The 27,844-nt window shown below is 34.8% G+C and overlaps 5 protein-coding genes across 9 annotated transcripts in view; 3 read left to right on the forward strand and 2 right to left on the reverse strand.

Annotated features, from left to right (window-relative positions):
* LOC108737684 (nucleosome-remodeling factor subunit NURF301) overlaps nt 1–13,995 on the forward strand; it is a 19,631-nt gene extending 5,636 nt beyond the window's left edge. Inside the window, exons 1-17 of one of the 4 annotated variants that reach the window (XM_025978588.1) lie at nt 1,483–3,131; nt 3,218–3,500; nt 3,569–3,774; nt 3,832–4,806; nt 4,867–5,181; nt 5,241–6,528; nt 6,594–6,867; nt 6,949–7,246; nt 7,307–7,442; nt 8,018–8,241; nt 8,921–9,034; nt 9,334–9,624; nt 9,733–10,292; nt 10,355–10,531; nt 10,590–10,938; nt 11,037–11,269; nt 12,576–13,995. In XM_025978588.1, coding sequence (XP_025834373.1) covers nt 2,111–3,131; nt 3,218–3,500; nt 3,569–3,774; nt 3,832–4,806; nt 4,867–5,181; nt 5,241–6,528; nt 6,594–6,867; nt 6,949–7,246; nt 7,307–7,442; nt 8,018–8,241; nt 8,921–9,034; nt 9,334–9,624; nt 9,733–10,292; nt 10,355–10,531; nt 10,590–10,938; nt 11,037–11,269; nt 12,576–12,905 — 7,074 coding nt within the window. In that variant the 5' untranslated portion in view covers nt 1,483–2,110 and the 3' untranslated portion in view covers nt 12,906–13,995. Of the gene's footprint in view, nt 1–1,482; nt 3,132–3,217; nt 3,501–3,568; nt 3,775–3,831; nt 4,807–4,866; nt 5,182–5,240; nt 6,529–6,593; nt 6,868–6,948; nt 7,247–7,306; nt 7,443–7,984; nt 8,242–8,920; nt 9,035–9,333; nt 9,625–9,732; nt 10,293–10,354; nt 10,532–10,589; nt 10,939–11,036; nt 11,270–12,575 lie in introns of those variants that run through there. The other 3 variants (XM_025978587.1, XM_025978591.1, XM_025978590.1) reach the window with 3 other exon arrangements.
* LOC112905696 (transcription initiation factor TFIID subunit 11-like) lies at nt 74–1,420 on the forward strand. The gene is made up of 2 exons (XM_025978606.1): nt 74–593; nt 1,273–1,420. The coding sequence occupies exons 1-2, from the start codon at nt 257–259 to the stop codon at nt 1,401–1,403; spliced, it is 468 nt and encodes a 155-aa protein (XP_025834391.1). The 5' UTR covers nt 74–256; the 3' UTR covers nt 1,404–1,420.
* Nucleotides 13,996–14,357: 362 nt separating the features above from the next.
* On the forward strand, nt 14,358–15,791 carry LOC108737652 (biogenesis of lysosome-related organelles complex 1 subunit 1). The gene is made up of 3 exons (XM_018470613.2): nt 14,358–15,277; nt 15,337–15,409; nt 15,464–15,791. Exons 1-3 carry the CDS (start codon nt 15,217–15,219, stop codon nt 15,711–15,713), a joined length of 384 nt encoding a protein of 127 aa, XP_018326115.1. The 5' UTR covers nt 14,358–15,216; the 3' UTR covers nt 15,714–15,791.
* Nucleotides 15,792–15,894: 103 nt separating this feature from the next.
* Nucleotides 15,895–17,220, reverse strand: LOC108737650 (POC1 centriolar protein homolog A-like). The gene has a single exon (XM_018470612.2). It carries the CDS (start codon nt 16,977–16,979, stop codon nt 16,020–16,022), a length of 960 nt encoding a protein of 319 aa, XP_018326114.1. The 5' UTR covers nt 16,980–17,220; the 3' UTR covers nt 15,895–16,019.
* Nucleotides 17,221–18,047: 827 nt separating this feature from the next.
* Nucleotides 18,048–27,817, reverse strand: LOC108737645 (chitin synthase chs-2-like). Of its 2 annotated transcripts, XM_025978593.1 has the most exons (19): nt 27,711–27,817; nt 26,368–26,476; nt 25,844–26,085; nt 24,909–25,202; nt 24,040–24,440; nt 22,733–23,043; nt 22,420–22,664; nt 22,020–22,217; nt 21,596–21,890; nt 21,159–21,541; nt 20,741–20,967; nt 20,515–20,682; nt 20,138–20,452; nt 19,812–20,077; nt 19,534–19,744; nt 19,295–19,471; nt 18,940–19,110; nt 18,514–18,748; nt 18,048–18,413 (listed from the first exon to the last, which is right to left on the reverse strand). In XM_025978593.1, the coding sequence occupies exons 2-18, from the start codon at nt 26,430–26,432 to the stop codon at nt 18,521–18,523; spliced, it is 4,197 nt and encodes a 1,398-aa protein (XP_025834378.1). In that variant the 5' UTR covers nt 26,433–26,476; nt 27,711–27,817; the 3' UTR covers nt 18,048–18,413; nt 18,514–18,520. The 2 variants fall into 2 exon arrangements, with proteins under 2 accessions (XP_025834378.1, XP_025834377.1); XM_025978592.1 differs by having other exon boundaries at nt 18,048–18,748.
* Between the last annotated feature and the right edge of the window lie 27 nt (nt 27,818–27,844).

A 27,844-nucleotide genomic window follows, 5' to 3' on the forward strand; every position in this document is an offset into this window, starting at 1 on the left:
AAATAAATAAACAAAAAAATTTTGGTATCGTTTGTCATAAAGGCAAGCTGTGGGGTAATGGTCAACTAGCATTAGATATATTATTAAAAAACTTCAAAATTTACAGAAGAACCCGTGAAAGTAATATTTTATACATATAATTTTGAGTGTTTATATTTACATAAATAAGCCTTTATTAGGGTAGTTTTTAGTATTTAACCCCCTATAATTTTGTGCATTATGTTTTCTTGAATTTTCATCTTTGCTATGTCCTCTTATGCACTACCCTTTCCCAAAGATTACCTTACCACTAACAGCTTGCCAATATTTCTTTTTTGTTTCTGTGTGTCCCTGCAGGGTTGAAAAAGCTAACGCTCAAGTGATCACTAGGAGCCGTACGGGTAATTTACCACCTGCACGTCCCACTATCGATTCCGCCCACGAGCCGCCATCAAAGATAACAGTCACGACTAAGGCAACACCCGAAGAGATCAAGGAGAAGATGGAACAACAGTTACGCATGCAAAGAGCAGCGCACCAGCAAAAAAGAGCACTCGAATTGAAGAATTTGCCGACCGGACAGGTCATCAAGGTGGTGGGAAGTCCTGCACAAGGTAAGGGTAACTTACAAAGTTTTACCTCATTGCCCTGGTATTTAAAGCCGGTTGGTTGATCCTAGACTTTAGTACTGATGTTTTTCACTTGATTAATTAAAATTCTAATAAGGGAAAATTTATTTTAATGTTAATTAACTAAATAATATTTTCGGCCTCTTTAACTAAGAAAGGTATTGCATGCTTCATTATGACTTAATGAGTAGAATTATAATCAGTTATGGTTTACATTTAATGAATGATTGTTGGATCTACAGTTCTTTTTCAATAAGATAATTTGAAAAATGTCCTTTAGGACGTTAAGAGTATTCTAAAATCTAGTAATAATATGTCAAAATATTATTGAATGTCAAAAGCTTCCTTTAATAGTTAATTTTCGGTAAAAATTACCAATTTCGAGCAAAATATTGTTTACCATTCACGTAGGTTGACAGAAATTGATTTAATGCTTTTAATGGGGAGACATTTTTATTGTAAGTAATTAACCTTTTTTTTAATTTTTTCCTCCAATCAGTGGTGGCACACCCGTTTTATTTTAGGGAATATTTTATTTGTAAAAATAATAAAAGACGGTCTGTTTTGTTTTGCGAACTGTAGATTCAGTTCGGATAATATTAGTAGTAGACAAAAAAATAAAAAGAAAAATTATTGTAGTTTCATGTTGGTTTTTTATTATAAGCGGCCAGTGCTACCACTTCTACTAGTACTACTACTACTACTAGTGTTACAACTACTAATACTACTACATCCACTAAATCAGCAACATCAAACCCAACACCGATTCAACCGAAAGGTAGGTGGTATGGGTAGAAAAATATGTTGTACTGTGCCAAACCCGTCTATAACAATTTGAATTTATAAAACTACCAGGTTTTTATAGGATTTTCCGTTGTTTATTAACAAAACAGGCTTTATTTTAAAAATTCAACAACGACATCTTCCGCAAATACTTAGTAATATATATTGTCTGCGTTTGATTGGACGCCAGCGTTTCGGGAACTAATCGATCTGTTAAGAAATTGTGTAATTTTGTAAAAAAATATGCAGAAATGCTGGTCAATGTGCTTAATTTCGGTATGTGATATTACGACATTGAAACTAAATCAAAATCAGCAAGTTGAATTTATTAATTGTAAGGTTTAATGGCGGAAGGTGCATCAGCCAATAGGAACGTTCGTAGGATTGGTTGTTGAGTGTTGTTTTTCGCCAAGCTTCGCGTCATTATGATATTTTTACATATCTTGTTGATATAAGGGTCGTTTTATAGCTAAAAGAACAAGATTTGTGAGTGATATATTGAGAAAAAACTATTTATATGCAGAAAACGATCATAATTGGCGCTGAAAATGCTTATTCTCTTGTTTGTCACGTGACGTAGCAAATAGAATGGCGAAAAGATCGGCAAACGACCATGGCTCGATATAAAGTGATGTGACATTAGTTGTATTTGTATACAAACTTGTTTTCATAATATACCACGTGTAGTGCGCCTTGTGATTGACAGCTGAAAGTACAGCATGTCCACTAGAGGTGCCAAGAAGAGGGGGAGACCCCCTAAGGTGCAGGTTACTGAAAGGACTAAAAAGTTTCAGTATCATTTGTTAAAAAAACCGAAATATTTACAAAACCTCAGCAAAGGTTCAGACTCACAATCAAGCACACCAAACACTTCTAGGCCTTCGTCACCACAAGAAAGTGATATCAGCAGAAGAAGTAGTACCAGAGGTAAATGTAAAGATGGGCATAAATCAAGAAGGGGAGGGTTGGCAGGGTCTGCTTACCCTAGAAGAGGTTATAACCCAAATGCAGATTATCACGATTCAGAATATCATTATGGGTCAGATTTTGGAGATGATTCTTCTGATAAAAGTGAGTTAGAAGATGATTTGGGTCTCAGTGGCAGTGAGACTGAGGGATCTGTGGGAGACGGTGATCACTCTAGTGATAGTGATTTTTCTCTCAGTAGCTTTAGTACCATGAGTGGAACACCTAGAAGGCAAGGTGCTCCTAGACCACCAACTCCAGAACCTTTGTGGTTACAGAACAGAGAATTACCTTCATTAAATTTGCCCAAATCATCTGAAGATCTTCTTGTACCTAAAGAGTATATAATGCCTGTGTTAAGCATATATGAAGTTTTGAGACATTTTCGGAATTTAGTGCGTTTGTCGCCATTTCGTTTGGAAGATTTTTGTGCTGCATTAATGTGCGAAGATCAAAATGCTCTACTAGCTGAAGTACACATTATGCTTTTGAAAGCTCTATTACGTGAGGAAGATTCTCAGCAGACTCATTTTGGCCCATTGGATCAAAAGGATAGTGTTAATATCTCCTTGTATTTGATTGATTATATGACATACCCTGAGGTTCTCAGGGCTTATGTTGAAAGTGACAAAACTTTTGATTCAGAAGTTCTTCACATTTTCAATTCCTCTGATTATCCTTTTACATGTCTAGAAGACCGTATAAAAGTTTTACAGTTTTTAACTGATCAATTTCTTACAACAAATCCTGTAAGGGAAGACCTTTTAAGTGAAGGTAAATTTTCATAATTAAGAAAAAAGGGTACAACCTATAAGCTATAAACAATAGTAATAAGGTGTTATTTATTTATTTTTTTACAGTGCCCATGCACTATGATGATCATTGTCGAGTTTGCCACAAACTGGGAGACCTTTTATGCTGTGAAACTTGTCCTGCAGTCTACCATTTGGAGTGTGTGGATCCCCCCTTAACAGATGTTCCAGAAGAAGATTGGCAGTGTAATATTTGTCGCTCTCATAAGGTCTCTGGTGTGGTAGACTGTATCTTGGATCAAGAGAAACAAGGGCAGTTGTGTCGCCAGGAGCACCTAGGCTGTGATAGACATGGACGGAAGTACTTCTTTTTGTGTCGGAGGTTATTTATGTAAGCATATATAATTTTATTTACATTCAGTTGTAGATTAATAATACATAATAATTTTTATATCATAGTGAAAGTGAAGATGAAGTTTGGTATTACTCTACACCTTTACAATTTGAAGAGGTGTTGAAGGTTTTGGATGAAAATGAAATGGAAAGTCACTTGTGTAGAGAACTTCATGAGTACAAGGAGGAAATAGTCAGGCAAATGGAGTTGACTGAAAAATTAACAAATCAACTGAAGGGCAATAAAAAATCTTATTTAGAGTTTGAAAATGGTAACGGTTTTTCCTTTTTTTTTTTGTGTTTTTGTTGTATGGTGTGTATTTTTGTAGCAAAAATTATTCAGTTGCGGAAAGAAATAGATGAAAAGAAAGAAGAAGAGGTGAAAGAGAAGGGGAGACAAGCTACTGAGGACATGGGGACAAAAATACAGGGCGATGCTTCCAGTTCTATGGATTCGACTTCTTTAGATTTGAACAATTCTGTAAACATGGTTAACAACGAAATGGTAACACCCTCCGACGTAACTTCAGATAATTTTAACGCTAATGAAAGCGGAAAATCTCAAGACACTACTAATGATGAAAACGATTCTGACAAACAAAAAGACTCCTTGAAAATAAAATCCACCGTTTCAACCCCCAAAGCAGTTAACATTGAAGAACTACGTCGGCGTACAACTGCAATCCTGAGCCGCGACGACCTTGACAAGAAAACGGATAATACCAAAGAATTGACAGATTCTTTGAGGATGACACGTTTAAAGTCCACTCAAATCGCAAACGGAACATATTTATACAAATTAGGAATGGAGAACAGTTTTAAGTCTTACATAAATCAGTATACGACGAATCCAATTGCTTTAAACAAACCACAAAGGAACGAGGAAAGGGACAAGAAACGTCACCTTTCCCATAAATTTTCCCTTACCACAGCATCAGAGTTCAAATGGATCGGCGGCGTTAGCGGGAATAGGACTCTGCTACTGAATACGTTACGCCAGACAATCTTGCAATTAGAACAAGTGATCCCATCTCCTTTTATGCATCCCAATTGGACTCTTATACGGAAACACTGGTTTTCAGTGGTAAATGCATGTCAGCAACCAAAAGATTTCGCCAGGGCCCTTATAGTACTTCATGCCTGCATGAAATCAGTAGTTTTTGCCAATGTTTGGCATGAGCAGCTAGGTCATGTGAAATTGTTACGCATGACTGCTGCTGAAAGGGAGGAAAGGAAGAAAATAGAGAAAAGGGAGAAAAAGGAGAGAGAAGAAGAAGAAGAGCGAAATAGGATGATGATAACTGGTAAATAATGTATAAATTCGTGATAATAAGTGACGATTTATTTTGTCTGTTTTGTTACAGGGTATGTTAAGTACACAATGGGGTTCAAACACCAATTGTGGAAGCAAAAAGGCGAGGAATACCGAATACATGGTCGTTGGGGGTGGCTTTGGTTATCTGCATCTCGTATTCATAAGATTCAAGATTCTTTTAAAATGGGACTGGCTGCTGGTCCTCAGAAGTACATGGTGCAAGTGCAGGATCAAACAGGTTACAAAATTCTATCCTTGGAACCAAAAGTGTATGAGTATTTAAACGAGAACTTTGTGAAAAGTCAGTTTAACATTAAAGATGAAAAGAAACCTGAAGAATGTGATGGTAAAATTGAAGATAAAGGTACCTAATGTTTTTTTTTAAATTAATTTGTAACATTTATTCATGAATATTTTTTCTAGAATTGGCTACTTTGAAGAACTTGAAAGTGATACAACCAATAACAGAATTAGAAGAAATTAACGTTTCTAGTGCTCTGACCATTGTTGGACGTCTTTTATATCCTAAAGTTGCCAAAAAGTCTAAATTAGATGATTTGCTAAGTAGAAGGGTTCATTTGAAAGAACTGGAAGAAGACAGGATTAAACAGATTAAGCATGACAATCCCCAAAATGAGGATGAAGCTGTTGATGTTGAAAATGATGAAGATTCAATGGCAGATTCTGGTCTTGAGAAACAGTTAAACAACATGCTTTCTGGAAAGGTGAACATTGCCACTAGTATGCAGCAACCTCAAGCTAATCGTGAAATTCTGAATACCATAGCCAAAAAAATACAAGCTCTTCGTATACATTATACGTCCATAATGAAACTAGGTAAAGATTTTGCATGTTATTCCAAAGGTTGCAATAGTAATGCCATGACATTAGAAAACACGTGTTATTCCTCATTATGTTTGCAAAAGTACAAAGTACGAAAAGAGCTTTTAAGTCTTTTAAAAAGAGCAAACATGCACACATATTCTCATGGATCTATGAAACTTAGTAATCTTATGGGCATGCAGTTAAAGAAGCCATCAATTTTGGAACAAAAATTGACGTCACCGCCAATTGTTAAAAAGGAAGAAAAAGAAACTGTTAGCGAATCGAGTCTTCTGAAAGAACTTACAAGCGCAGTGATTTCGGCCCAAAAAGTAAAAGTAGATCCAAATTGTGCTGCATATGTGCCTAAGAAGACAGAAGTTGTAACCAAAGAGGCTAAAAATAACGAGGTAAAAACTCTCGTAAAAAAAGAAGATGCAAATGAAATTAAAATGGAAGTGGATTACAATGTGGAAAATAAAGTCAAAGAAAATAGTAAAGATGATACTAAAATGGAAAATATGACTCCAGAAGCTATTAAGGAGATGATTTTGGGACCTAATTCTTCAAAGGAGCAAACTAATAAAGTTAAAATTGAAGATGATGATATGGATATCGAAGAAATAGTAACGGATGATGTTTCAAAAGCAAAAAATGTTGCAGACTCTTCAGTTACTGAAGTAACCAAGACCACGACTGTCACGACGCATCAAACGTTCGTGGGAGGTGTTTTAACGGATACTAAAGCCAATACTACTTCCACTGTTAGCGTCACAAATGTAACACATACACCAATGCGTACCATTCAGACATTGAACGCTAAAACGTCGGTATACAGCGCGCAGCATAACCGAAGGTTTTGTACATATAGGGTGGCTAGAGAAGAAAAGTAAAATTCATTTCGTGATCTATTCGATTTTATAGCTAATCTTTTTTTTTTTTATTTTGTTTTAGAATGGTAAAGGCGGAACACGCAGAAGATGGTACTCAAAGGGTGTATACAACTATATCAACAGAAGGGAGGGTTTATCTGAAGAAGGTGCCACTTTCTAATGAAAAACGTAAGAAACGTGCAATTGTAAAGTATCCTGTGTGCTCCACGTTCTCTACTAAAAAGGGACTGAAATCGTTACTTGTTCTACCCACGCATGAGGTCAGGAGGGTTGCCAGGAATGCTGGAAGGGTCACTGTGATTGGGTTCCATCATATCGCAAAACCAAATACCCAGGTAACATTAATATTTACAATTTTGGAGAATTGAATTTTTAAGGAGTTTTTAAAGTCAAAATTTTTCTCAATCTTTTCGTAGGTTTGGCCATATCCGTGTTCGCGACCCCTGTTTAAGACATGCTGGTTGTATCGTACGGTGAACTTGAAAGCTTTATCTGCTGTCGCGCTACAACTACGCATTTTATGGGCGTGTCTGCGTTGGGATGACATGCAAATGAAGCCCCCTACCTCAGACGGTAAACACCAAATTACAACCGAGACTGAAATACTGTCACTTGAACTTTTAAAACACCGACAAGTCGGTCGGTTCTCAGAGAGGACTCAGTATTTGCGCAGAAAAGTGGTTATACCATTGGAACTCCCTAAAACAGTCAGAGGTAGGTTGTATTTCTCTTATCGCTGACGAAACGAATGTTTACATTATTTGTCATTTATAGAAGTTACATCGATTCGTAGCGGCCTTAGAAAGAGGAAGAGACCTGAATCCCCTCAAAGTACTGACCCTCAGGTCTCAGAAGAGTGGGTGGACGAGGACAAATTAGAATTGTGGGAAATTAAACAATATGGGGAGAAGTAAGTGACATTTTTTAATTGTTTTAGTCCTTTTTTTTCATGCTACTCCCAAGTTCGTTAGTTAGTTTTTTAACTCTATATTAAAAAGTACCAATTATGGATATTAGTATGTTTGAAATTAAAACACGTGTAAAATATGAAAATTTCAGCTATATACACAATGTAACTTTGGATGATTTTTTCAATGCCAGAAAGTAAAAGTATAAAAATAAATAAACAAAAAAATTTTGGTATCGTTTGTCATAAAGGCAAGCTGTGGGGTAATGGTCAATTAGCATTAGATATATTATTAAAAAACTTCAAAATTTACAGAAGAACCCGTGAAAGTAATATTTTATACATATAATTTTGAGTGTTTATATTTACATAAATAAGCCTTTATTAGGGTAGTTTTTAGTATTTAACCCCCTATAATTTTGTGCATTATGTTTTCTTGAATTTTCATCTTTGCTATGTCCTCTTATGCACTACCCTTTCCCAAAGATTACCTTACCACTAACAGCTTGCCAATATTTCTTTTTTGTTTCTGTGTGTCCCTGCAGGGTTGAAAAAGCTAACGCTCAAGTGATCACTAGGAGCCGTACGGGTAATTTACCACCTGCACGTCCCACTATCGATTCCGCCCACGAGCCGCCATCAAAGATAACAGTCACGACTAAGGCAACACCCGAAGAGATCAAGGAGAAGATGGAACAACAGTTACGCATGCAAAGAGCAGCGCACCAGCAAAAAAGAGCACTCGAATTGAAGAATTTGCCGACCGGACAGGTCATCAAGGTGGTGGGAAGTCCTGCACAAGGTAAGGGTAACTTACAAAGTTTTACCTCATTGCCCTGGTATTTAAAGCCGGTTGGTTGATCCTAGACTTTAGTACTGATGTTTTTCACTTGATTAATTAAAATTCTAATAAGGGAAAATTTATTTTAATGTTAATTAACTAAATAATATTTTCGGCCTCTTTAACTAAGAAAGGTATTGCATGCTTCATTATGACTTAATGAGTAGAATTATAATCAGTTATGGTTTACATTTAATGAATGATTGTTGGATCTACAGTTCTTTTTCAATAAGATAATTTGAAAAATGTCCTTTAGGACGTTAAGAGTATTCTAAAATCTAGTAATAATATGTCAAAATATTATTGAATGTCAAAAGCTTCCTTTAATAGTTAATTTTCGGTAAAAATTACCAATTTCGAGCAAAATATTGTTTACCATTCACGTAGGTTGACAGAAATTGATTTAATGCTTTTAATGGGGAGACATTTTTATTGTAAGTAATTAACCTTTTTTTTAATTTTTTCCTCCAATCAGTGGTGGCACACCCGTTTTATTTTAGGGAATATTTTATTTGTAAAAATAATAAAAGACGGTCTGTTTTGTTTTGCGAACTGTAGATTCAGTTCGGATAATATTAGTAGTAGACAAAAAAATAAAAAGAAAAATTATTGTAGTTTCATGTTGGTTTTTTATTATAAGCGGCCAGTGCTACCACTTCTACTAGTACTACTACTACTACTAGTGTTACAACTACTAATACTACTACATCCACTAAATCAGCAACATCAAACCCAACACCGATTCAACCGAAAGGTAGGTGGTATGGGTAGAAAAATATGTTGTACTGTGCCAAACCCACCTTACCTCTTAAATGTTTTTGCCTAGAGCATGTAATTAAAAAAAATGGAAAGCAAGATTCGGTGTAATTTTGCCCCTTTGTGTCTTATTTTTTTTGATCGTTATTATATTTCTCTTTTGAAGAGTGCGACTGATAAAGAGTATTGTATTTATTACTTTGTAAATGTTAAAGGCATGAGTTTTCGTTAAATAATGTGGTCACTAAGACTTATGTTTGAAAAAGCTTTGAGAGGATGCTATTTGCTTTTTTCTAGGTTCCGGCGACGATGTCCAGATGAAGGTGGTTAAGAATGTTATAGTACCGAACACTGCGACGCCCGGAAAATCGACACTGACGTCACTGTTGACTGCAAATAACGCGGCTGGTGTGAACAAATACGCAGGTCGGAGGATATTTATGACTAAAGGACCAGATGGTAGTACCAGAGTTATTGCGGGATCGCCTGGTATAATAACCAAAGGCGCCCAGGCCGTACAGCAGTCTCTTATTAAGGTTCAAACGACCGGAGGTCAGACGGTACAGCAGATACAAATTCAACAACCAGGTTAGAAATTTATGTTTTGAAATCAACTTAAAAAATTGTTACGGTTATAGAAATATGTAGTTTTTGTTAAAATTGGAATTTGGAATTACCTGCTGTTTGTTCCTGCAGTGACAACAGCCGCAACGCCCACCAAACAGTCCGACGTTCCTCAAAGGGTCCAGATCATGCGCACGCCCGACGGCCGTCTTACGGTTAAGGGTCTGATGCCTGGTCAGCAGCTGATCCAGATGCCTGATGGCAAGCTGCAGGTGCTCTGCACTACGCAAATTCAGCAACAGACACCGGCGTCGGGCGCGGGCACCGCATCTGCCACTACTATTTCCAGTGGCGTCGTTCAAAAGTTGATTCAACAGCCGTCGCCAACGACTGCCGTGGTACCAACAAAAACCGTCATTAAATCAGCTATTACGTCCGCAGGCAAGGTCATAGTGCAGCAACAGAAGAACGCGACGGTGATTGCCGGGGTTCAACAGACGCAAGCGCAACAACAACCATTGACACAAAGTCCAAACAAAACACAAGTTGTTATTAAACAGCAGACCCCCGTTTTGCAGAAAGTGAACACGCCACCAGGGACTGTTGTGGTCAGCGGAGGACAGCCTGTTATTCAGCAGCAGGTTGTTGTTAGTGGACAGCAAGTAGTTACCACCAGCGGAGGACAGCAGCAGGTTTGTGTTATAATATTTATGAAGTTTTGTACTATATTTACATCTTAAAAATTTGCCTATAGGTCGTGACTAATCAGTTCATAGTTCCAAACCAGCAAGTGGCTCAACAATTGGCTTCTGGTAAACTTCAAATTGCTACGATCAATGGTCAGCAAGTTCTGATTAGACCTACAGGAAACGGTCAGGCTCAGGTTGTTGCTCAGATAACGACCGGTACCATTACGCAAACCCAACAACAGGTAATGCAAACTCTTGTTTCATTCTTTTCACTATTTATATTACTTTGTTTATTTTCAGACTCCTCAACCTCAGACAACTGCGGCCATAACACCAGTGAAGCAACTCTTGCAACAACAACAGAGCATTCAGGATCAGCAGACTACTACATCAGCGGCAGTGGTAACTAATCAACAACAAACGTCGACAGCGACTAAGTCCATTTCTGTCGATAATTCAATCGATCCTGCAACGATGGAGCAGTTGCTCGCTGGTCAACCTCCTGGTACTGTGATTAAATGTGTTACTGCCCAGGTCATACAAACGCAACAAGGGCCACGGATTGTACTGCAAGGACTGCAAGGAGCAGACTTCACCCCGCAGCAATTGGCTGCCGTTCAGCAACAAGTTAAACAACAATTACTCAAAGGTAAATATTGTGTTAAGTTTTCTTTGAAATTTCCGTTTTTTAAATAGAACAAGTTGTTTTCGATGAACACTATAACAGTGTTTGCTTTTTTCTTGCAGCCCAGGCATCTACAGGTAAACAAGGTGTTCTTGGTCCCACAAAGATTTATCTGGCCGTCCAACCACCCGCTTCTTCTGATACGGCGTCGGAATCGCAGCCCCCACCCTTGGCTCCCGTACAACATGTCAACCAGATGAACCATCAGCAAATGGCGGCGTCTGCGACAACGACGCCAGTATCGGTGGTAACCAACATGGTTAAACAGCAGGCAATCAACAGTGCTGTGACGCAGGTATGCAATTTGTCTCCTGCTAAGGCTACTAGACCAAGAGTGGTCGTTGAACGGGTTTCAATTTAATTACCTGACATTATTTTCTATTTCAAGTGTTTATTGGTCTTCAGTTGCATTCTTTTTTTATTTTTAAATTTAAAACCGATCGTTTTAATTGCTAACTTGCACGTTCATGATTAGTATTTTTTTAATGATGTAGCTGTGATAATTTTAGGCATAGTTGAGTCTGATTTTAAAATTTTTGGAATACGTTAGCAAATTAAAAGTTAATTGCCAAAAAAATATTGAATACACAAACGAAAATACATAATAAGAAGCGAGCCAACAGTATTTAATTTTTTAAAATGTTTTGAAGCTTTTTGTGTATTTTATTGTTTTGCTGATTTTTGTCGTGGTTGTTTTTTTTGTATTTTAATTGGAGTCAGACTCAATTTTGTTTAGTTAATTGCCATTAATGTGTAGATGTTTATTTATGTGTTCAACCCTTTGTATTATTTGTGCAACTAATTTAAGTTAAATCTTTATAACTTGGTAACCTACACCGTGAAGGCCATTAATAATTAAGATATGCAGACAAAATTTTACGATTTCTTTTTTTTTGTAAAATTAATCAATTGTATAAACATTTGTTCCTCATCTTTGTGTGTTAGTTTTGTAATTTTTGATCTCACGTATTAAATAAAAAAATAATTATTCTGTGGCTTTTGGTTTGCTTTAATAATACGATGTTAGCTTTTTGCTATTAATTAACAAAATTTCTTGAGGTGCAAGAGATCTTAGTTTCGCTTGAAAATCAAACTTTCTTATCAATTAATGCCTAAAGCAGTTTTTCACTAACTTCTTAACAAAATGCATGAATGGGAAGAAATAGTGTGAACTGACGGTGAAATTGGGAATAATCTTTTTTTAATAGTTAATGAATTGGTAATCTAGGAAATTCATTATAAATAGCAATACATCAATTTCATGAAAAACATCTGAAGAAGCTGCAACAATTATCATGTTTAATAATTGCTTTTACTGATGATAATATCAAAAAATAGTAGTAATAAAAATAGATGCAATAAAAAAGCTAAAGGTGAGTAATTAAACTAAAATACTTTTCAGAATGATTTCACTTGTGTATGTTAAAAGAAAAAAAAAAGAAAATTAAAAACACTTTGGCAATTAAAAAAGGAAAAGGAGATTCTGCAGATGTTTGAAGAAAAGATAATTTTGGGGAGAGGGGGTCGAGGATATTGTTGATGTAGTTCCAATTTAATATTTATGGGGGCTCTTTTGTTACTAAGTGAGAGTGTCTTTACAGACGAGCGAGGCTTCCTCAGTTCGTGAAGTGCTAGTCAATGGTCAACAGTCTTCGGCTCTTCTACAAGCGATGAAGGTAAACATGGAGGCATCTCAGCAACAGCACACGGGTGTCATTCAGCAAACGACGAACGCCACAACCCTCGGAGGTAGTAACAGTGTGACGACAGGAATTAGCGGCGGAGGAAGCGGAGGGGGTAATAAGCAGTTCGTAGTCACTCCCGACTACATCCAACAAAGTATGTTGATCTATCATCCTTCAGTCATAGTGTATAATCCTAACTGTAGCTACCCATTGCAAAACGACTACATCAGGCGCGGTACTAACTGAGAGTTGATAAACGGTGTGTGCTAATAAATTAGATAATGATAAGACGTGCTAGCTCTCTTTCGTCTTTCCTTTTTTACTTTTAATTATGGCAAGGTAGCATTACTCTAAATTTATTTTGCAAACTGCTTTAGTAAGAGACGAAATAAAACATTAAAACCCAAAATTCCACATAAACATTGTGAAGTCTAAAACGCGAGACTGAATGAAACCTCTGATACCGAGGCGTGTTTTAGATTACTAAATGCTCCTAATGTGTGGAATTTTGGGGTTTAGTGTTAGTTTAGTTCCACAGAATTGCATTTGATTTTCCTGTAGTATCAAAAAAGTATCTCAACATAATTATACTTATGTGAAGTATTCAATGAGCTGAAACGTAGGGTTGGTTATGCTTAAAAGTAGCATGAGTTTAAAAAATATATAAACTGATTTAATCCAAATTAAAAGAAGCGCAATAAATTACACTCTTAATTTGTTATTATTTCCTTCCAAACAAGTAACGATTTTCAAGTATTAAACCAAATTTTGCTTGGCTTTGTATACCACTATTGTTTTTCTGGGGTTATTTTAAAAGTCTGATAATTAGTGTTAATTGAATTTTACAACGTGCTATCTTGCCCTGCAACTATTAAAATAAATTATACTGGACTGATTTGTTACACGTTGCAAATGTTTTTAAACGTGTGCAATGGACGTATTTTTATTTCGTCTGAATTTTAATCTGTGATATTTTTTGAATGTTTTTGTATTAATTTTTATTTTTGCATCAACCGCAGTATTATTATTCAGTATTTATTACGAAGAGAAAAAAAAGAAGTAATACGTAATTCAAAATTTATCAGAGGTGTGGTCTATTTTGAGTGATATTTTTTATGGTTGTCCATTATACACATTTCTATTCGTAATTTATTGATTTTGAATATGAAGACTGTCCAGCAACGTTATTATTGCTAGTGTAATATGGCTGTTTGGAAACATTTGCTACAAGCGAAACGATTCTAAAAGGAAAACCTGTCTGCATTTATAAACAGCTATAAGTGAAATTGTATGTAAATGTATTCCAAACCTAAGTAAATAAATTTGTTACTATGTCTGCTGCGTTTTTTTGAAGCCCCCTGACACATTTTCAAGTTTATTTTTAGTCGTTTTGCTTTGGGTCTTCCTTCTCACCACCTCTAGAATTTTTTGCGTTTTTTTCCTTTTTAACAATTCGTACTAGTCACTAATTCAATAATTTCACACTTCATGAAGTCATTTAATATTAGATTTTAACATTCTAATATTGTAACATACATAATTTAGTTTAAAATTGTATCTTATTTACCTAGATTTTTTTTTGTGTTAACTTATTTATTTTGCACGATGTGATCTTTACCTGCTAAAAAAATAGTATATTAAGAAAGTGCTTTTAATTCTAAACTTATTCTGTCTATGGCCCTTTATAACAANTTTTTTTTTTTCATTGGCGCCTTAAATAATTTATTACTATAGTCGGCAGACACTTATTTTAAACTGTACATTTTGTTAATACGATTAATAATAATGGTAATAATAATGATAAATAATTAATAAATCATAAACTAAGTATCTGGCCGTAGTAGTTCACGTTTACACAGTGTTAGTGCCATCATATTGTACATAAAAAGTCGGTAATTTCATTTATTTTATATATTTTTTTTTTCATGGCGTGCAGATTTCAGTTCTTCCTTTGGTCTAGTGTGAATAGAAGGCGTTTCTATTTGTTTTGCACTATTTTATATTTGACCTGAAGACGTACGGCTCCAGTGCGTCATTTTATCAAATTGATATTTACGTAATAAACAGGTTCGTAATTAAAATGCATTTCTGTTTTTAGTTGTTACAGTAATGCGTAGATGTACTGTCACAGCAACTATTTCATTTTATTGTAATGCATTTTGAAAATATAAAGGATTACTGCCACATATTTCTAGGGCGGTGCAGATAGACTAAATTATCACATTTTTTTGGCACTTCTACAGTCCTTATAATGGTGCAATGACACATGACTTTATAATTAGTACATTGTTTTCCAAAAAAGTAAATCAATTTTTTAATTTAACGTTAATGTGCCGCAATTTAAAAGAGGAAGTATATACTAGCTGCTGTAATCACTACTGTTTTTACTGCTACCACAATTTATACAGTTCCATTGCAACTGAAATGACAAGCTGGTAACTGACAACTAAGGTTAAGTTTACTGTTTATAATTGGTTTTGCTTTTAAAAAACAAAACTGAGTTTTTTTTGAATTTGTAATAAGAAACTTTTGATGAAAACTAACATTTAATATCAAGATGTTATCTTCTATGGTAAAAGAACACCAGGCCAGACAGTCTGCAAGAAAGGAAGCCCAGGGCAAGTTTTGATTGCTTAATTTGCATATATGAAATATTTATTAGTTTTTATGTCTTCAGAAATAAAACGAAAAGAGGCTGTCCAAGCAGCAAGTGAATTAACACAAGCTCTGGTTGACCACTTAAATGTTGGGTAAAGTATAATTAACGAGTGTTATCTGCATCTCTATCCTAAGATTATTTTTAGGGTTGCTCAAGCCTATTTAAACCAGAAGAAATTGGATGCAGAAGCTAAGCAGTTGCATGTCAGTGCCACAAATTTCTCTAAACAGACACAACAGTGGGTTAATTTAATAGAATCCTTCAGCAGTTCTTTGAAAGAGTTGGGTGATGTCGAAAACTGGGCAAAAACTATAGAAGGAGATGTAAGAACAATTACGCAAGCCCTAGATATTGTTTATAAAGCATCCCAAGAGGCACAAAGCCAGCAATCATAATTGAAATACATTACATCTAGCATTTGTATTATCTTGAATATTTTCATATTAAATTTAATATTCCATTTAAATTAGAAATGTAAGGTTGTTTTTGTTATACTTGGAAACTTCTTAATCCAATATCTACTGACTGAATTTTTTTGATTTTAATAAATAACACTAATTTTAAGAAAGTCTTCTATTTCCAAAAAATAAAATAAAAAAGCTGCATTATTAAATAATAATAGTAATTATAGGATCATAACTTACGGTTAGCTCGGCTAGAATATTCATTACTTTAATATTGTCACAAAAATATATAGTTATTCAATTAATCAAAATGCCAGTTCTCCAAACCATTAAAATACTATCAGTTCCACCAGTAGCAAAATATTCGCCATCAGGATTGAACTTTGCTTTATTTATAGAGCCTCTATGCCCCCTTATGGTGTAAAGTGGCCTGCCTTCCATAACATCAATTAGTTTTGAAGACCCTTCAGTACCACAGCTTAATAAGTACAGTCCACTTGGGTGCCAGTCAACACAGTTAGTTTCCTGATGAATATCAACATACTGTTGCTGTAGCTGGTGATTCCTTATATCATAAATTCGTACACTTCCATTATTCATTGCAACAGCTAGAGAGACATCATTAGGATGTATTGACACATAAGTGCCACTAATGTCTAAAAAGTGGAATGTATGAACAGACATTCCATTCCTAACATCCCACACTTGCAGGCTCCTATCATCAGCACAAGATACTGCGGTTCTTCCACAGGAGGTATACTTGACAGACCTCACCCAGTTGGTGTGTCCAATTAATGAGCTTATAAATATCCTTCTTTGCAGGTTCCACGTTTTTATGGTTTTATCATTAGATCCAGTTATTATTTCAGTATTAGTGGGTGATATGGAAACACACTGAACTGCAGAACTGTGCCCTTTAAAAAAGGTACACTTGCCGAGTATGGTTGGAACCCAAATTCTAACCGTATCATCATTTGAAGCAGTGGCAATAAATCGGCCGTTTGGAGAGTATGCACAGGAGTTTATTTTGTCTGTATGACCTTCAGATTTGTAACACTTCACAGAGCCACCAAGAGTCCACCACAAAAGGTATTTATCAGTACCACACGTTGCTATTTTTTTTCCATTATTTGGGTGAAAAGCCAAATCAGATAATTCGTGGTAATGACCTCTGAGGTGACGAACTAATGATGGATGCTGGTCTTGATTATTTGAGGAAATCATTTCTTTGCTTTTAGGCACAACAAATTCCACCATTTCACAGTTATTTAAAACAGTTTTAAGTGACCAATTGCAAACGATTTGTTTGCATAGACAAGTTATTTGAAAATATTTTTAAACGGTTTACAGTATAGCCAATATATACTTTCTAGATACTTTAAAATTGAAGTATCCCTAGTCCCTAATTTGAATGTTAACTACTAATTACATGTAAATATAATTTAAAGAGGTAAAGAGGTCGAAAGATTACATAAAACATTTTTAAAAGTTTGCTTAAATTTGATTATTATTTAAAAAAATAACAAAATGCTGTTGGAGGTGCACGTTGGGTTGCGTGCATTCTTGTTCTTTTATGACCGAAAATAAGTGGCGTCATCTACTACAAAATCTACAGATTAAACAAAACATAATGGTTGCTGCATTTGAATTCAAATGGTGAACCGGGAAATTGTAGAATTGATTAGTAGTGCAAAACATTCCTGTTGTACATCTAAAGCGCATAATATTGTAGATGTATTGTTATGTATGAGATTCTTTTCTTCTCAGTACTTAGTACCTAAATACCTTCAATTTCCTAATAATTATACGAGCGCTTTTAGATGTTTAAACTATTTTATAAATTTTATCAGAAAAAATACCGCAAAGTACCTTATATTACATCTCACGAAAAAAACGATGCTTAGTAACTACCTTGCACCCCAGTAATATTACGTGCGCTTTTCTATTTTTAAATTATTTTATATAACATAGCAGAAATATTGTCGGAAAGTACCTTATTTGACATTGCACTCGAAAACCGTTAGCACCATGAGATTCTACGTACTTTTTTATATAATTTTCGCTTGTTACTACTTAGTAACTACTTTCCATCTTCTAATNGCGCTTTTATATTTTTAAATTATTTTATATATTTTACAAAAAAGTGCCGGAAGGTATCTTATATCGTTTATATACTTTAGAGCCCATTATATGTATAAATCATATACCATAAATGACCCATTTAAAGTTTTCATGTGAGTACATTTAATTTATTGAGTATCAGCATGTCTTACATAAACTATTTATACATATGCTTAATGATCAAATTATTTACATTAGTTCCGATGATCTTATAACGGTACAAACTTAAATAAAAAAGTATAAGGCAACTGTTTTGCAGAATTTCTGCTATAATTTTTTTAAATTTCTTGAATCGTAGTGTAGGTACATATATGTGCAGATAATAAATAAAAGCATTATATTGACATTTATGTCTTGGCGCATAAATTATTTAGTTCGGGCAGTACATATAAAATTGACAATTTACTTGTTTAACTGTTTCACCTTCTGATTACTAACCAAAATTGACATGGGTATGACGCGATCTTACATTTCCCGAAGTTACTGAACGACTATTCAGATGGGCTATGGTCGATCTGTATTTGTTAATCTCAAAAACAATCGATTTTCTTACAGTTGCGTCGTTACCTTCTGTAATTAAAACAAATAAGAACATCTTTAAACAGTGTTTTTATTCGCAACAATGTCAATCGTCACTTGTTAACGATTGTCATTTATCTTTAAATAGTACTTATTCTTTATAGGTTTGTACCGTAGCTTCTAAATTTGGCTAACCGTCTACTGAAGGCATGTGTTAAGTCTGTAGTTGTAGCTTCATCAGATTTGACACCATCTTTGACCCTTTCGATACTAGTGTTTCTCCTTTCTATATCTTTTTCTTTTTTGACGTCTCTTAATTGGATAAGCTTTTTAACCATCCTTACGGGATCTTTTTCTAATAATACTTCGTCGGTTTGCTTATTTTTCTAATGTAAAGAGAAAATGTAAGTCTTGGTGACTGAATTAGGTACCTGAATATAGTAATCCTAGCGGAAATTTCACCAACTGCTTTGAACGAATGAATGAATTATGTGTTAAGATTTTTGGCAATTGTTCAGTTTTCTGGGATGGAGTTTGTTTTTCGTATTAAGCTGGTTTATATAGAAAAAAAACTTACCGATTTTTGGAAACGGCCAATTCGAACCGATGTATTTGACAAAATCTGACAGAATATGGTAAATCTGTGCATAAGCATACCAATAAACTGAAGACCCATTAAACATCCGAAGAAAATTACGGATATAAGAGAAATTGGTTCCAGTTTCAAAAATGTTGTGGTCAGTTGAATCTGCAATACAACAGAAACAGTGCGTTTAAAATTGTAATTTCCTTGATTTTAAAAAAAATATATCCATCTCCTTATTGTCACTGAATAATAGCTTCATAATCAATAAAAAAATCAATATTACCGACATTTTACTTAGGAACAGAAAATATAAATATAATAAATAAATATTTTTATTAATACGTACGTTACCGGTAGCGTCGTCGTATACAAAGTTGTATTTTATTCCCAAGGGCCAATCGATTTGTATCAAATCCTTATTGAGTGTGAGCACGAAAATCACAACAATAAAAAGTCCGTTTATCAATAGGAACATCAAAACGGTTTTGTCACGTAAGTTTTTCAGGTCTTTTGTCACTTTTTCCTGCAAAATATAATATTTTTTTTGTTTTGGGATATATCGCGTAATGTATTTGTTTATTCTACCTTGTCGTCTTCGATAGGGTGGAGATATTTCTCGATCAGACGTTCCCAGAAATTTTTTTCGTTTGTCGAAATACAACCGAATTCTCCCTTTCCCAACTTGTCCTCATACATCCAACTGTTTCGTTCGCTTATTGTTTTTTCTGATATTTGACTTTCGCTTATCAGTGAATATTGGTCTTCTGCATTTTCTAAAACTTTTGATAACTCCCCTCTGAAATAAAAACGAAATAATTTCAGTTGAAAATCTTTCGATTCCGCTTAGTAGTTTAGGTACTCACTTGAGTCCTTTAGTAATCGTAGTTCGTCGCCTAGATCTTATTGAAGATGATCGATTCGATTGTATTGGTTGCAGGGGTATTATTTTCCTGGTGCTTTCTAGCTTGCTTTCCAGTTTTTTGATATTATTGTCTTTTAGTGTTAGTGTTTTGAACAAACCGCCACATGAAAATTGGAGAGATTGCGTGGTACCATCACCTTTACCGAATATTTGGCTTAGAAAATTTTTGTGAGTTTTGGGCAGATCCTTTTCGTATTTTTTCTCTAGCTACCTTTCCAAATAAAAATCAGATATTTTTGGAAAAATAATATTGTGGCACCCACTTACCGCATCAGTACCAGCTTTAGGTACAACAGTGACTTCTCTGGTACCCCAAGAAACGTTGTTTAAATTAAAGACGGAATAAATGACCAGGATCAGGTACATACTGGGAATGCTAATGAAATAGATGGGACCGTGAGAAAGATATCTGAACTCCTTGGGATGGAGTACAGCGGCCATTAGAAGTTCTGCTCCCATCAACAGCACGAAGAAGTTGCTAGGAGCATACCAACCATCTTCGAACATTTGAAGAGCAACGCCAACTAAAGCTGCCACCATTACCAACGCGTAAACACTACTCATAATTGATGCCATCTTTAACTAATGATTTAATAAAAAAAGAGTGCACCACTTCATAAAAGGGGTGTGAATGTAGTCCTTACCTGAATATTCGATTTGCAGTAGTAGCAAACCACCATGTAAATAATCAAAGGAATAACGTTCCATTTGAGACTTGTGTATTGGTCAACAGAAAATGTGGTGACGGAAGCCCCAGTTACCATGAGTACCAAAGTCCCAGGACCGAGGACAGTTCCAACCATCATGATAATCTGTACACATATTTGTATAAAAATTATTTGGAGAATGCAATTGCGTGATTTAATTTACATGATAGATTATGTAACCTCTTGATATGTTGTCGTTTATTTCAAAGGTTTTCTTGGAGTTTTGAATCAGATCAAGAATATTGATAAAAGTCGAAGGTATCCATCGTTTACGTTGGTTGTAAAATTCGTTAAATCCTTCTGGTGCGTGAGTGTAGGCGTCTGAAGCTGCACAATATTCAACCGTGTATCCTTTCTTAAGGAGTAAAGTGCACAACCAACGGTCTTCACCTGAATAGCAAAGTGCAAAAATATTTATTTATAAGTATTCCCGAAGAATTGGAATGGAAATAGTTGACGGTAGTAATAAAATTTTGTTTATGTACTTGGTAATTGTTACATTTGTATTTCAATTTTTGTTTTTCTAAACAATTGAAGCTACATCAACAGTTTCCGCTGACTTTTTGTTTTCGGTAACAAACCTTGATCACATTGTATAAAATGCGTGGCCTTCTTCGATCTCATGGCATATTTTTTCATAACATCGTCGTCCATCACTGCTTTGGCTCTGAGAAGGGAGAAACATCCAGGACTGCAGAGCACGCAACCGTACATATGTTCGGCGGCTTTTTGAAGCCAGTGTCCTATGGCGTATTCGAACTTTTGACACTCTACCATCACTCCGGAGCCAGTAGGGTGAATTCTTCCACAAGCAGTACCTACCTTCTTATTTTTCTTCATGAGATCCACCAATAAATGAACTGCTTGGGGTTGGAAATCCATGTCTCCATCCAAAGTCAAAATGTAAGTGTTTTCTGCGATGATGTCTTTCCGTTTCGGCGAAAGGTCTTTTCTTTCCATTAACCTGAAGGACGCTTAAGTATTTAACTGATCAAACAATGATGAGGTGCATCCTGACCTGTGCTCTAACAAATAATACATGTACATCACTTGTGACCATCGCTTCTTGGGTCGAATTTTAGCTTTGTCTTTGAGGTGAGCAATCATCTTCGTTTTTCCTGGAAGCGTCCATTCCAGTCTTCCTCCATAAGGTGTAATGTATTTCTTCGGTGGTCTTATTCGAAGATCCGTTTTGTGTACCTCGGAGGCAGCCTTATCTACGGCTTGCACAAGTTGACTTACCCATTCGTTAACAGTGGGATTATTATCATCCACGGATATTCTTACAAAGGCGTCATCGAAAAATATATGAGCTGTAATAAATTAAATGTACAATATAATTTGAAAGATATGAATGTCTTACTCAAGGACTGAACTAAGGATAGTGTGAATTTTATTAAATCCAGCCTTTACCCATTTCACCTCTACAAGTAGAGACTTACTTTCTAATTCGAAATAATCGGGGATGTCAACTTCCAGATAGTTTTTGGCGAGTCTCTTGGCACATTGGTCTTCGTCAAGTCTGAAGATTGATTTCAAAAATTCCATCATTTCTTCGGTAGTTTCGTGCCACATGGTAGCACATGCGTAAATTCTTGTGGTCTCCTCCTGGATGGACGGAGATGAATCTTTGTTGTCATCTAAGAGAAGTATTTTCATTTATTGAGTGAAAGTGAAAAGAGAATTGGTTGTAAACTTCTTTTCGAGCTGTTTTGGGGTGGCCTCTATCAATCCCCTGAAGATTTCACCGTTAAGAAGAGAAAAATTCCATGGATCACTGCAGAAAGAAGCTTACAACCAATCAGTAAATGGCAGAAGGTGTAAGAAGTAATTTGGACTTACTGTCCGACAATTCTTTTTTCACTTCCGTTATCGATTTGTAGTTTCTTTTTCTGTTAAGCCCAAGAGATTGATCGATGAAAACCCCATCGTACAAAGGCTTTGCAAATAATTTATCTGTTCTTGCAACTTTGTCGGTTCGAGGTTTCCAAATGTGGAAGGAAATCCAGATTTGTGAAAGCAACCAGATCAACCACATACAAGTGAATTTGCTTTCGATAAAGTTTTGCAGAAAATACTGCGGGGGACTAAAAATTATTTGTGATATAAGAACCTGTCCTATCGAGAACGTTTATGTAAATGAAAATTTTTATACCTGTTGAAAGCCAAATATTGAGGAATTGCATTTTTAAAAGCACATTCATCGATACTGTAAACTCCACAGAATGCAACCAGTGCTGTAATGAGCGTTGGCACGGTTAGATTGATCGGAAAGGCGTAACAATATGTTTGTACCATTATTTTGCAAGCGAATTTTCCGAAAATATAACATACGTATGATCCAAGTATGTTAAAAACGAAAACCCAAACTGGAGCCATATAATCAGCATTCACGTGTGTTTTTTCTTCTCTTATAACGATTTGTGCCAAACTTAAATCTGAAGTGTCTTCAATTACAGGTAGAATCTAAGAAACCGTAAGAGGTTTATCACTTACTTAACGATTTTTTGTGAGATAAACTGACAAAGTCGCTAATAGTTAATAAATCATACTTATAAATATCAGAGCCAAATCGGGGCAAATAATTACGTTTCACTTCTAATGTATAGGACTTCCTCAGGTTATAGTGTTAGTTAGTTATTTATTGTTATGTAGAAGCAGTAGTAGGAATATAAAGCAGAGGATAAAGCAGGGTCGAGTCGCCTTCAATTAAAAGAAGTCACTTCTATGCTCACGAACGGTCAATTTAGATTCGAAAGAGATTATTAATGGTGTATGTTTGGAGGGCGGCGCTGTATGGGTGCAAAACATGGCCTATGGGCGCGGGGGAAATGGATAGGTTAGAAGTGTTCGGAATGTGGCGTTACTGGCGAATGATGAGGATACTGTGGATAGAGATGATTAGAAATGAAGAGATATTAAAATGAATACGAAAACAGGGAAGTCAATAAGAAATTGACGAGATAGGTTGGTAGGACACCTTCTCAGGCTTGAAGGGCTAGTCAGAGACATATTAGAGGCAGAAACAGGAGTTAAGAGGTGTACAGGTAGACTTAGATTACATTACTGTTCGTAAATAGATAGTTAAGGATGTGGGATGTTCTAGTTTTAGGGAAATGCGAAGATTAGCTTAAGATTGGAAAGAGTGAAGGTATGTGTTCAACCAGTCTTAGGACTGACGATCTTAAGATGATGACGATGTAGAAGCTTCGGATGGATGAGAAAATGATTATTATTTTAATAGGTGTTTGTTGTAATGCAAACAATATCTCCAAAGAATGTTTATCTAACAATCTACCTAGAAGAAAACTGATACATGAAAGGTAAAACGTAGATGTTGCTTGTGGCAATAAAACAGTTTTTGCCCCAATTTGGCGAATATGGTATCTTAAAAGGGAAATTTGATACTTCATTAAGATACTTTCATTCCTTATTCCAATATTATAGTGTCTAAGTTATTACCTGGTTTATATTGATATAGTGGTCTGAGAAGGCTGTGTCGAATTCCGTGAAAAGAAAAGCGATCTTTTTTTCTTGAATATAAATGATAATGATTACGGTACAGAAGAATAAAAGGCATTTCCAGACCGAGACGAAGACGTAAGCAAAATATCTGTCGTTTTTGAATTCCTTCGTATTTTGTGCACATGTTTTTATGAAAGGCACAGGGGAATCTTCCGACACGAAATTTTCCCACCATCTACATGATATTAAAACCAGGGAAACCGGAATTAACCATAGGGTTTTGTTGTCCGAAATCAATGGCCAAATGACTAATGCTGACACTTGTGCTAACACGCTTGCGATGTCCAGGATGTATAAAACTTTCGTTGTGTTCCATCTTGCTCGGGAACTTAAAAGTCCTAGGAAAAATAGTACTAGTACTACTCAAGAAAATGATTGCAGTCGCAAGAGATTGTCAGAAATTTATTAATACTTGATCATGATTATAACGGAATTAAGTTATTTTTGAATTCATTTTTCCCGTTGTCATATTTATTTGTTTAATGTTACTTTCTTGTAATTATACCAGGAAAAAGTTTATTGTATTGAGCGATGGCGTTTGGATGTTTATCATTTTGTAATAAAAATGACGATAGCAGTAATAAATAGTCATAATATATTAGTTTTGATAATTTCTTATGAGTTTTTCACGTAGTAAATGTGTAATTGATTGTGTTACTTCTTTAACTGTATTTTTTGCTTTTCGTGCAACAAAGGCAATAAAGAGTTATCTTTATATATGACAATCGCTACATAAAAGGGGGAATTTCTTCGTTTTAATCTTGACATTTTCTTGTTGTGATGATACTTAACGAAAATTTTCTTACCTACAATGCCAGGAATCACACAAACGGCGTTAGTTAACATTGCCCCCTTTACGACATCGATTTCTGGCAAAATGCAAAATAAAAACATCGCTGTCCCGATAGTTGGCAGAGTTTCTGATATAAAAATAATTATAAAATCCCTTTTTGTGGGCATATGCCAGCTCCTGAAGATGCAAACGTATATAGAATGTAAAAAAGTTTCCAATTCAGGTACGAAAAACACAAACATTAACATCCATATCCAAGCCACCCTTTCTGTATCCGAAATTGTAGCCGTGAATTGTCCAGAGACGTCTAGAATAGGTTTGATTTTAGAAAATGCAAAAAAGTAGTTCAAAATAATTCTACGATTGAAATAATATAAGCAACATAAAAATGTTGTGATCACAGAGAGGATGTAATGTGTTAGGTGATATTACGAAATTTTAGAAATTAACAAAACCATTTTATCTACAAAAATTATAACTAATGAGAGACCGATTTCATATTTAAGATACTCTTGTAGTCTAAACATCTTATCGTTAGTATAATTTTTATTCTTGATGATTTCTTAATTTACATCTATTTATTATTAAATATGAAATAATCCAAGTGCTTCATTCAATTTATTCTAACATTATTAAAGGCAGGATAGCATTAGGGTAAGATATTTAGGGATAAAAGATTTTACAGAATGATGTAGAGTATTGGCATCTAATAAAGAGAAGTTAGAGATACATTTAAATATAAAGGTGGCGGTTTTGAGTCCGGTATGAAAATTAAAAAAATTAAACAGAAATATCGGTATGTAACAGATGTAAAAGCAAAAGGATTTATCCAAAATATCACAAGACATTTAAAAAACGCAAAATTCGCGTTGAAAATACTCTCAATATAAGTGGGCGAAACACCAACACGTTTTCTTAAAAGTGTTGTGGTATTTGTGAATTATTTACCTAGATCTTTATTGCAGTATATGCGAGATTGATTAGGTTTGATCTGGGATGTCATAAAAAGTAGAGTTCCTTTAGATATCACAGCTCCACCCAGTACACAAGCAAACGTTACAATACACGTTGCAATTTTTAGAGCAACAATGGAATTTTCTAATGTTGTGTTTTCTTCCATTAAACTGGACAGCTTTTTAGCAGGGACATTCTTGAATAGATCCCAGAGGTTGTTCTTTTTGTTAGTTCGACTTCAAAATGAAATTATAGATAGATATGTATTAATTAATAAGATAATGCATTCGTAACATTTTTAAAAAATAAGAAATCGGAGCCAAATAGGGGCAAAAAGATTTAAGGTTAAAAACTTACCTTGACAACGTCTCAATGCAGTGGCGAAACGTCGGTATTGGTTTTACTATAATAAATCTTTTTGCTCCTATTTGAGTCTGATTTCTTATTATTATTATCATAAGCTGAAGGGGAAGAAAGGGAACACAATTTTTTTATTGTTGATCCTTCAGAAAACTCACGTGTTATCATGAAGACGTTCCTGCTCCTTATCATCTTCAAATTTTATTAGTCTTCGCTTTCTCATTTTCGTTATCAAGAGATAAAATTATTAGAAATATAATCTGTAAACTATTAATTTCCTGTTAGGTACGATCTTACACAGAATCAGTAAAGATGATAGATAAATTACTTAGTAAATTAGAATTTTTTTATCTTAATAATAGATCAATATCGAATATTATTCGATATTCGAATTCAAGGTGTTTTTTAAAACCTTTTTTATACGAGGGCTATTTTTTTAACCTTCGATTACCTAGAATTCAGCGGCATTTTTACATGATGCAGGTATATTAGCTATGGCATTATACCTTGGAATTTACAATTATTTCCCCGCATGCATTTTTATAGACAGAGGGAGATTTAATCTTATAAGCGAAAGCTTTTAATCACCCGATAACCCTACAATATTGAATTCATTGTAATTTGATAAAAAGACGATAAACTCAAATTGTTTTAACGGCCGTACACTCTATAATTATTTTGAAAGATAAGAAACACACGAGAATGTACATAAATAACATACTCAAGAGGTTTATTTTGCACTGTGTACTTTTTCTTTCATTGATATAATTCGACTATGGTTCAGAAAAAAACGTAACAAAAAAATTTTATAAGTAAGAAATGAGTAGTGATTTACATATTTATTTTTCTGGACGTTTGCTAGAGAGAGCTGACACGTCTTGACTTCGTTCTTAAGTTTTTCATTTTTGGCAAAACATTGTCAATCCAACTGTGCCCTTAATTGTCGAAACAGGTGAAAATCACTCGGTGCTCACTGTGGACTATACGGTGGATGGCCGAAAGCACCCTATTTGAATTGTCTGAGAAGACGTGTTGATACTCATGCATTGTCATGAATGAAAAACCCGACTAGTCCAGCAATTTTCACATTATTCAACAACTGAAAGTACAGCTGGGTTAAAAACACTTTCTCAACTACTAAGAACTTTTAGTAATAAACTCATTGTGCTTTATTGTAGCTCATCAGAGGTTAAAAAAAATAGCCCTCGTAAGTACTACAGAAAGGTAGAGTTTAAAACAAAATAACATTTAATATTTCTCTTTACAAAAAGTTATTGTACCTTCCAGTGTCTACAAAAGGATTGAAATAGTTAAATTATAAATTGTTATATGGATGTGAATACGTATAAATTACTTTGATTGGTTTAAAGAGACAAAAGAAAAGTTTCCGCTAAAAGTTTTCGAAAATTTCTACTGAACTATATCACTTTGGCTTGAATCGATTTTGCTTTAAAACCGAAAAGTTTTTGATTTAATGGATCGTAATGTATGAACAACGTACCTTTTAGGATATATTTTGAAAAACCAAATTCACTCATACTCTAAAGTGGTATCTACATGCTGTGTACAGTGTTGGTGCACTAAAACCTACTGTTTAGGGAAACTATTGTCTTTTAATAAATTGATTTATTAACT

Source organism: Agrilus planipennis, unplaced genomic scaffold (genome assembly GCF_000699045.2).
Source record: "Agrilus planipennis isolate EAB-ADULT unplaced genomic scaffold, Apla_2.0 scaffold7, whole genome shotgun sequence".
NCBI lineage: Eukaryota > Metazoa > Arthropoda > Insecta > Coleoptera > Buprestidae > Agrilus > Agrilus planipennis.

Excerpts from the sequence above, each read along its gene's own strand:
- LOC108737652 (XM_018470613.2), top strand. The coding sequence starts at position 15,217 with ATGTTATCTTCTATGGTAAAAGAACACCAGGCCAGACAGTCTGCAAGA. Across the intron at positions 15,278-15,336 it reads TGCAAGAAAGGAAGCCCAGG|AAATAAAACGAAAAGAGGCT; the intron begins GCAAGTTTTGAT and ends TTATGTCTTCAG. Across the intron at positions 15,410-15,463 it reads GTTGACCACTTAAATGTTGG|GGTTGCTCAAGCCTATTTAA; the intron begins GTAAAGTATAAT and ends GATTATTTTTAG.
- LOC108737645 (XM_025978593.1), bottom strand. The coding sequence starts at position 26,432 with ATGAGAAAGCGAAGACTAATAAAATTTGAAGATGATAAGGAGCAGGAA. Across the intron at positions 22,665-22,732 it reads CAATATTTGGCTTTCAACAG|TCCCCCGCAGTATTTTCTGC; the intron begins GTATAAAAATTT and ends AATAATTTTTAG. Across the intron at positions 20,453-20,514 it reads ACTGCAAATCGAATATTCAG|TTAAAGATGGCATCAATTAT; the intron begins GTAAGGACTACA and ends TTAAATCATTAG.
- LOC108737650 (XM_018470612.2), bottom strand. The coding sequence starts at position 16,979 with ATGGTGGAATTTGTTGTGCCTAAAAGCAAAGAAATGATTTCCTCAAAT.
- LOC112905696 (XM_025978606.1), top strand. The coding sequence starts at position 257 with ATGCACTACCCTTTCCCAAAGATTACCTTACCACTAACAGCTTGCCAA. Across the intron at positions 594-1,272 it reads GGTGGGAAGTCCTGCACAAG|CGGCCAGTGCTACCACTTCT; the intron begins GTAAGGGTAACT and ends TTTTATTATAAG.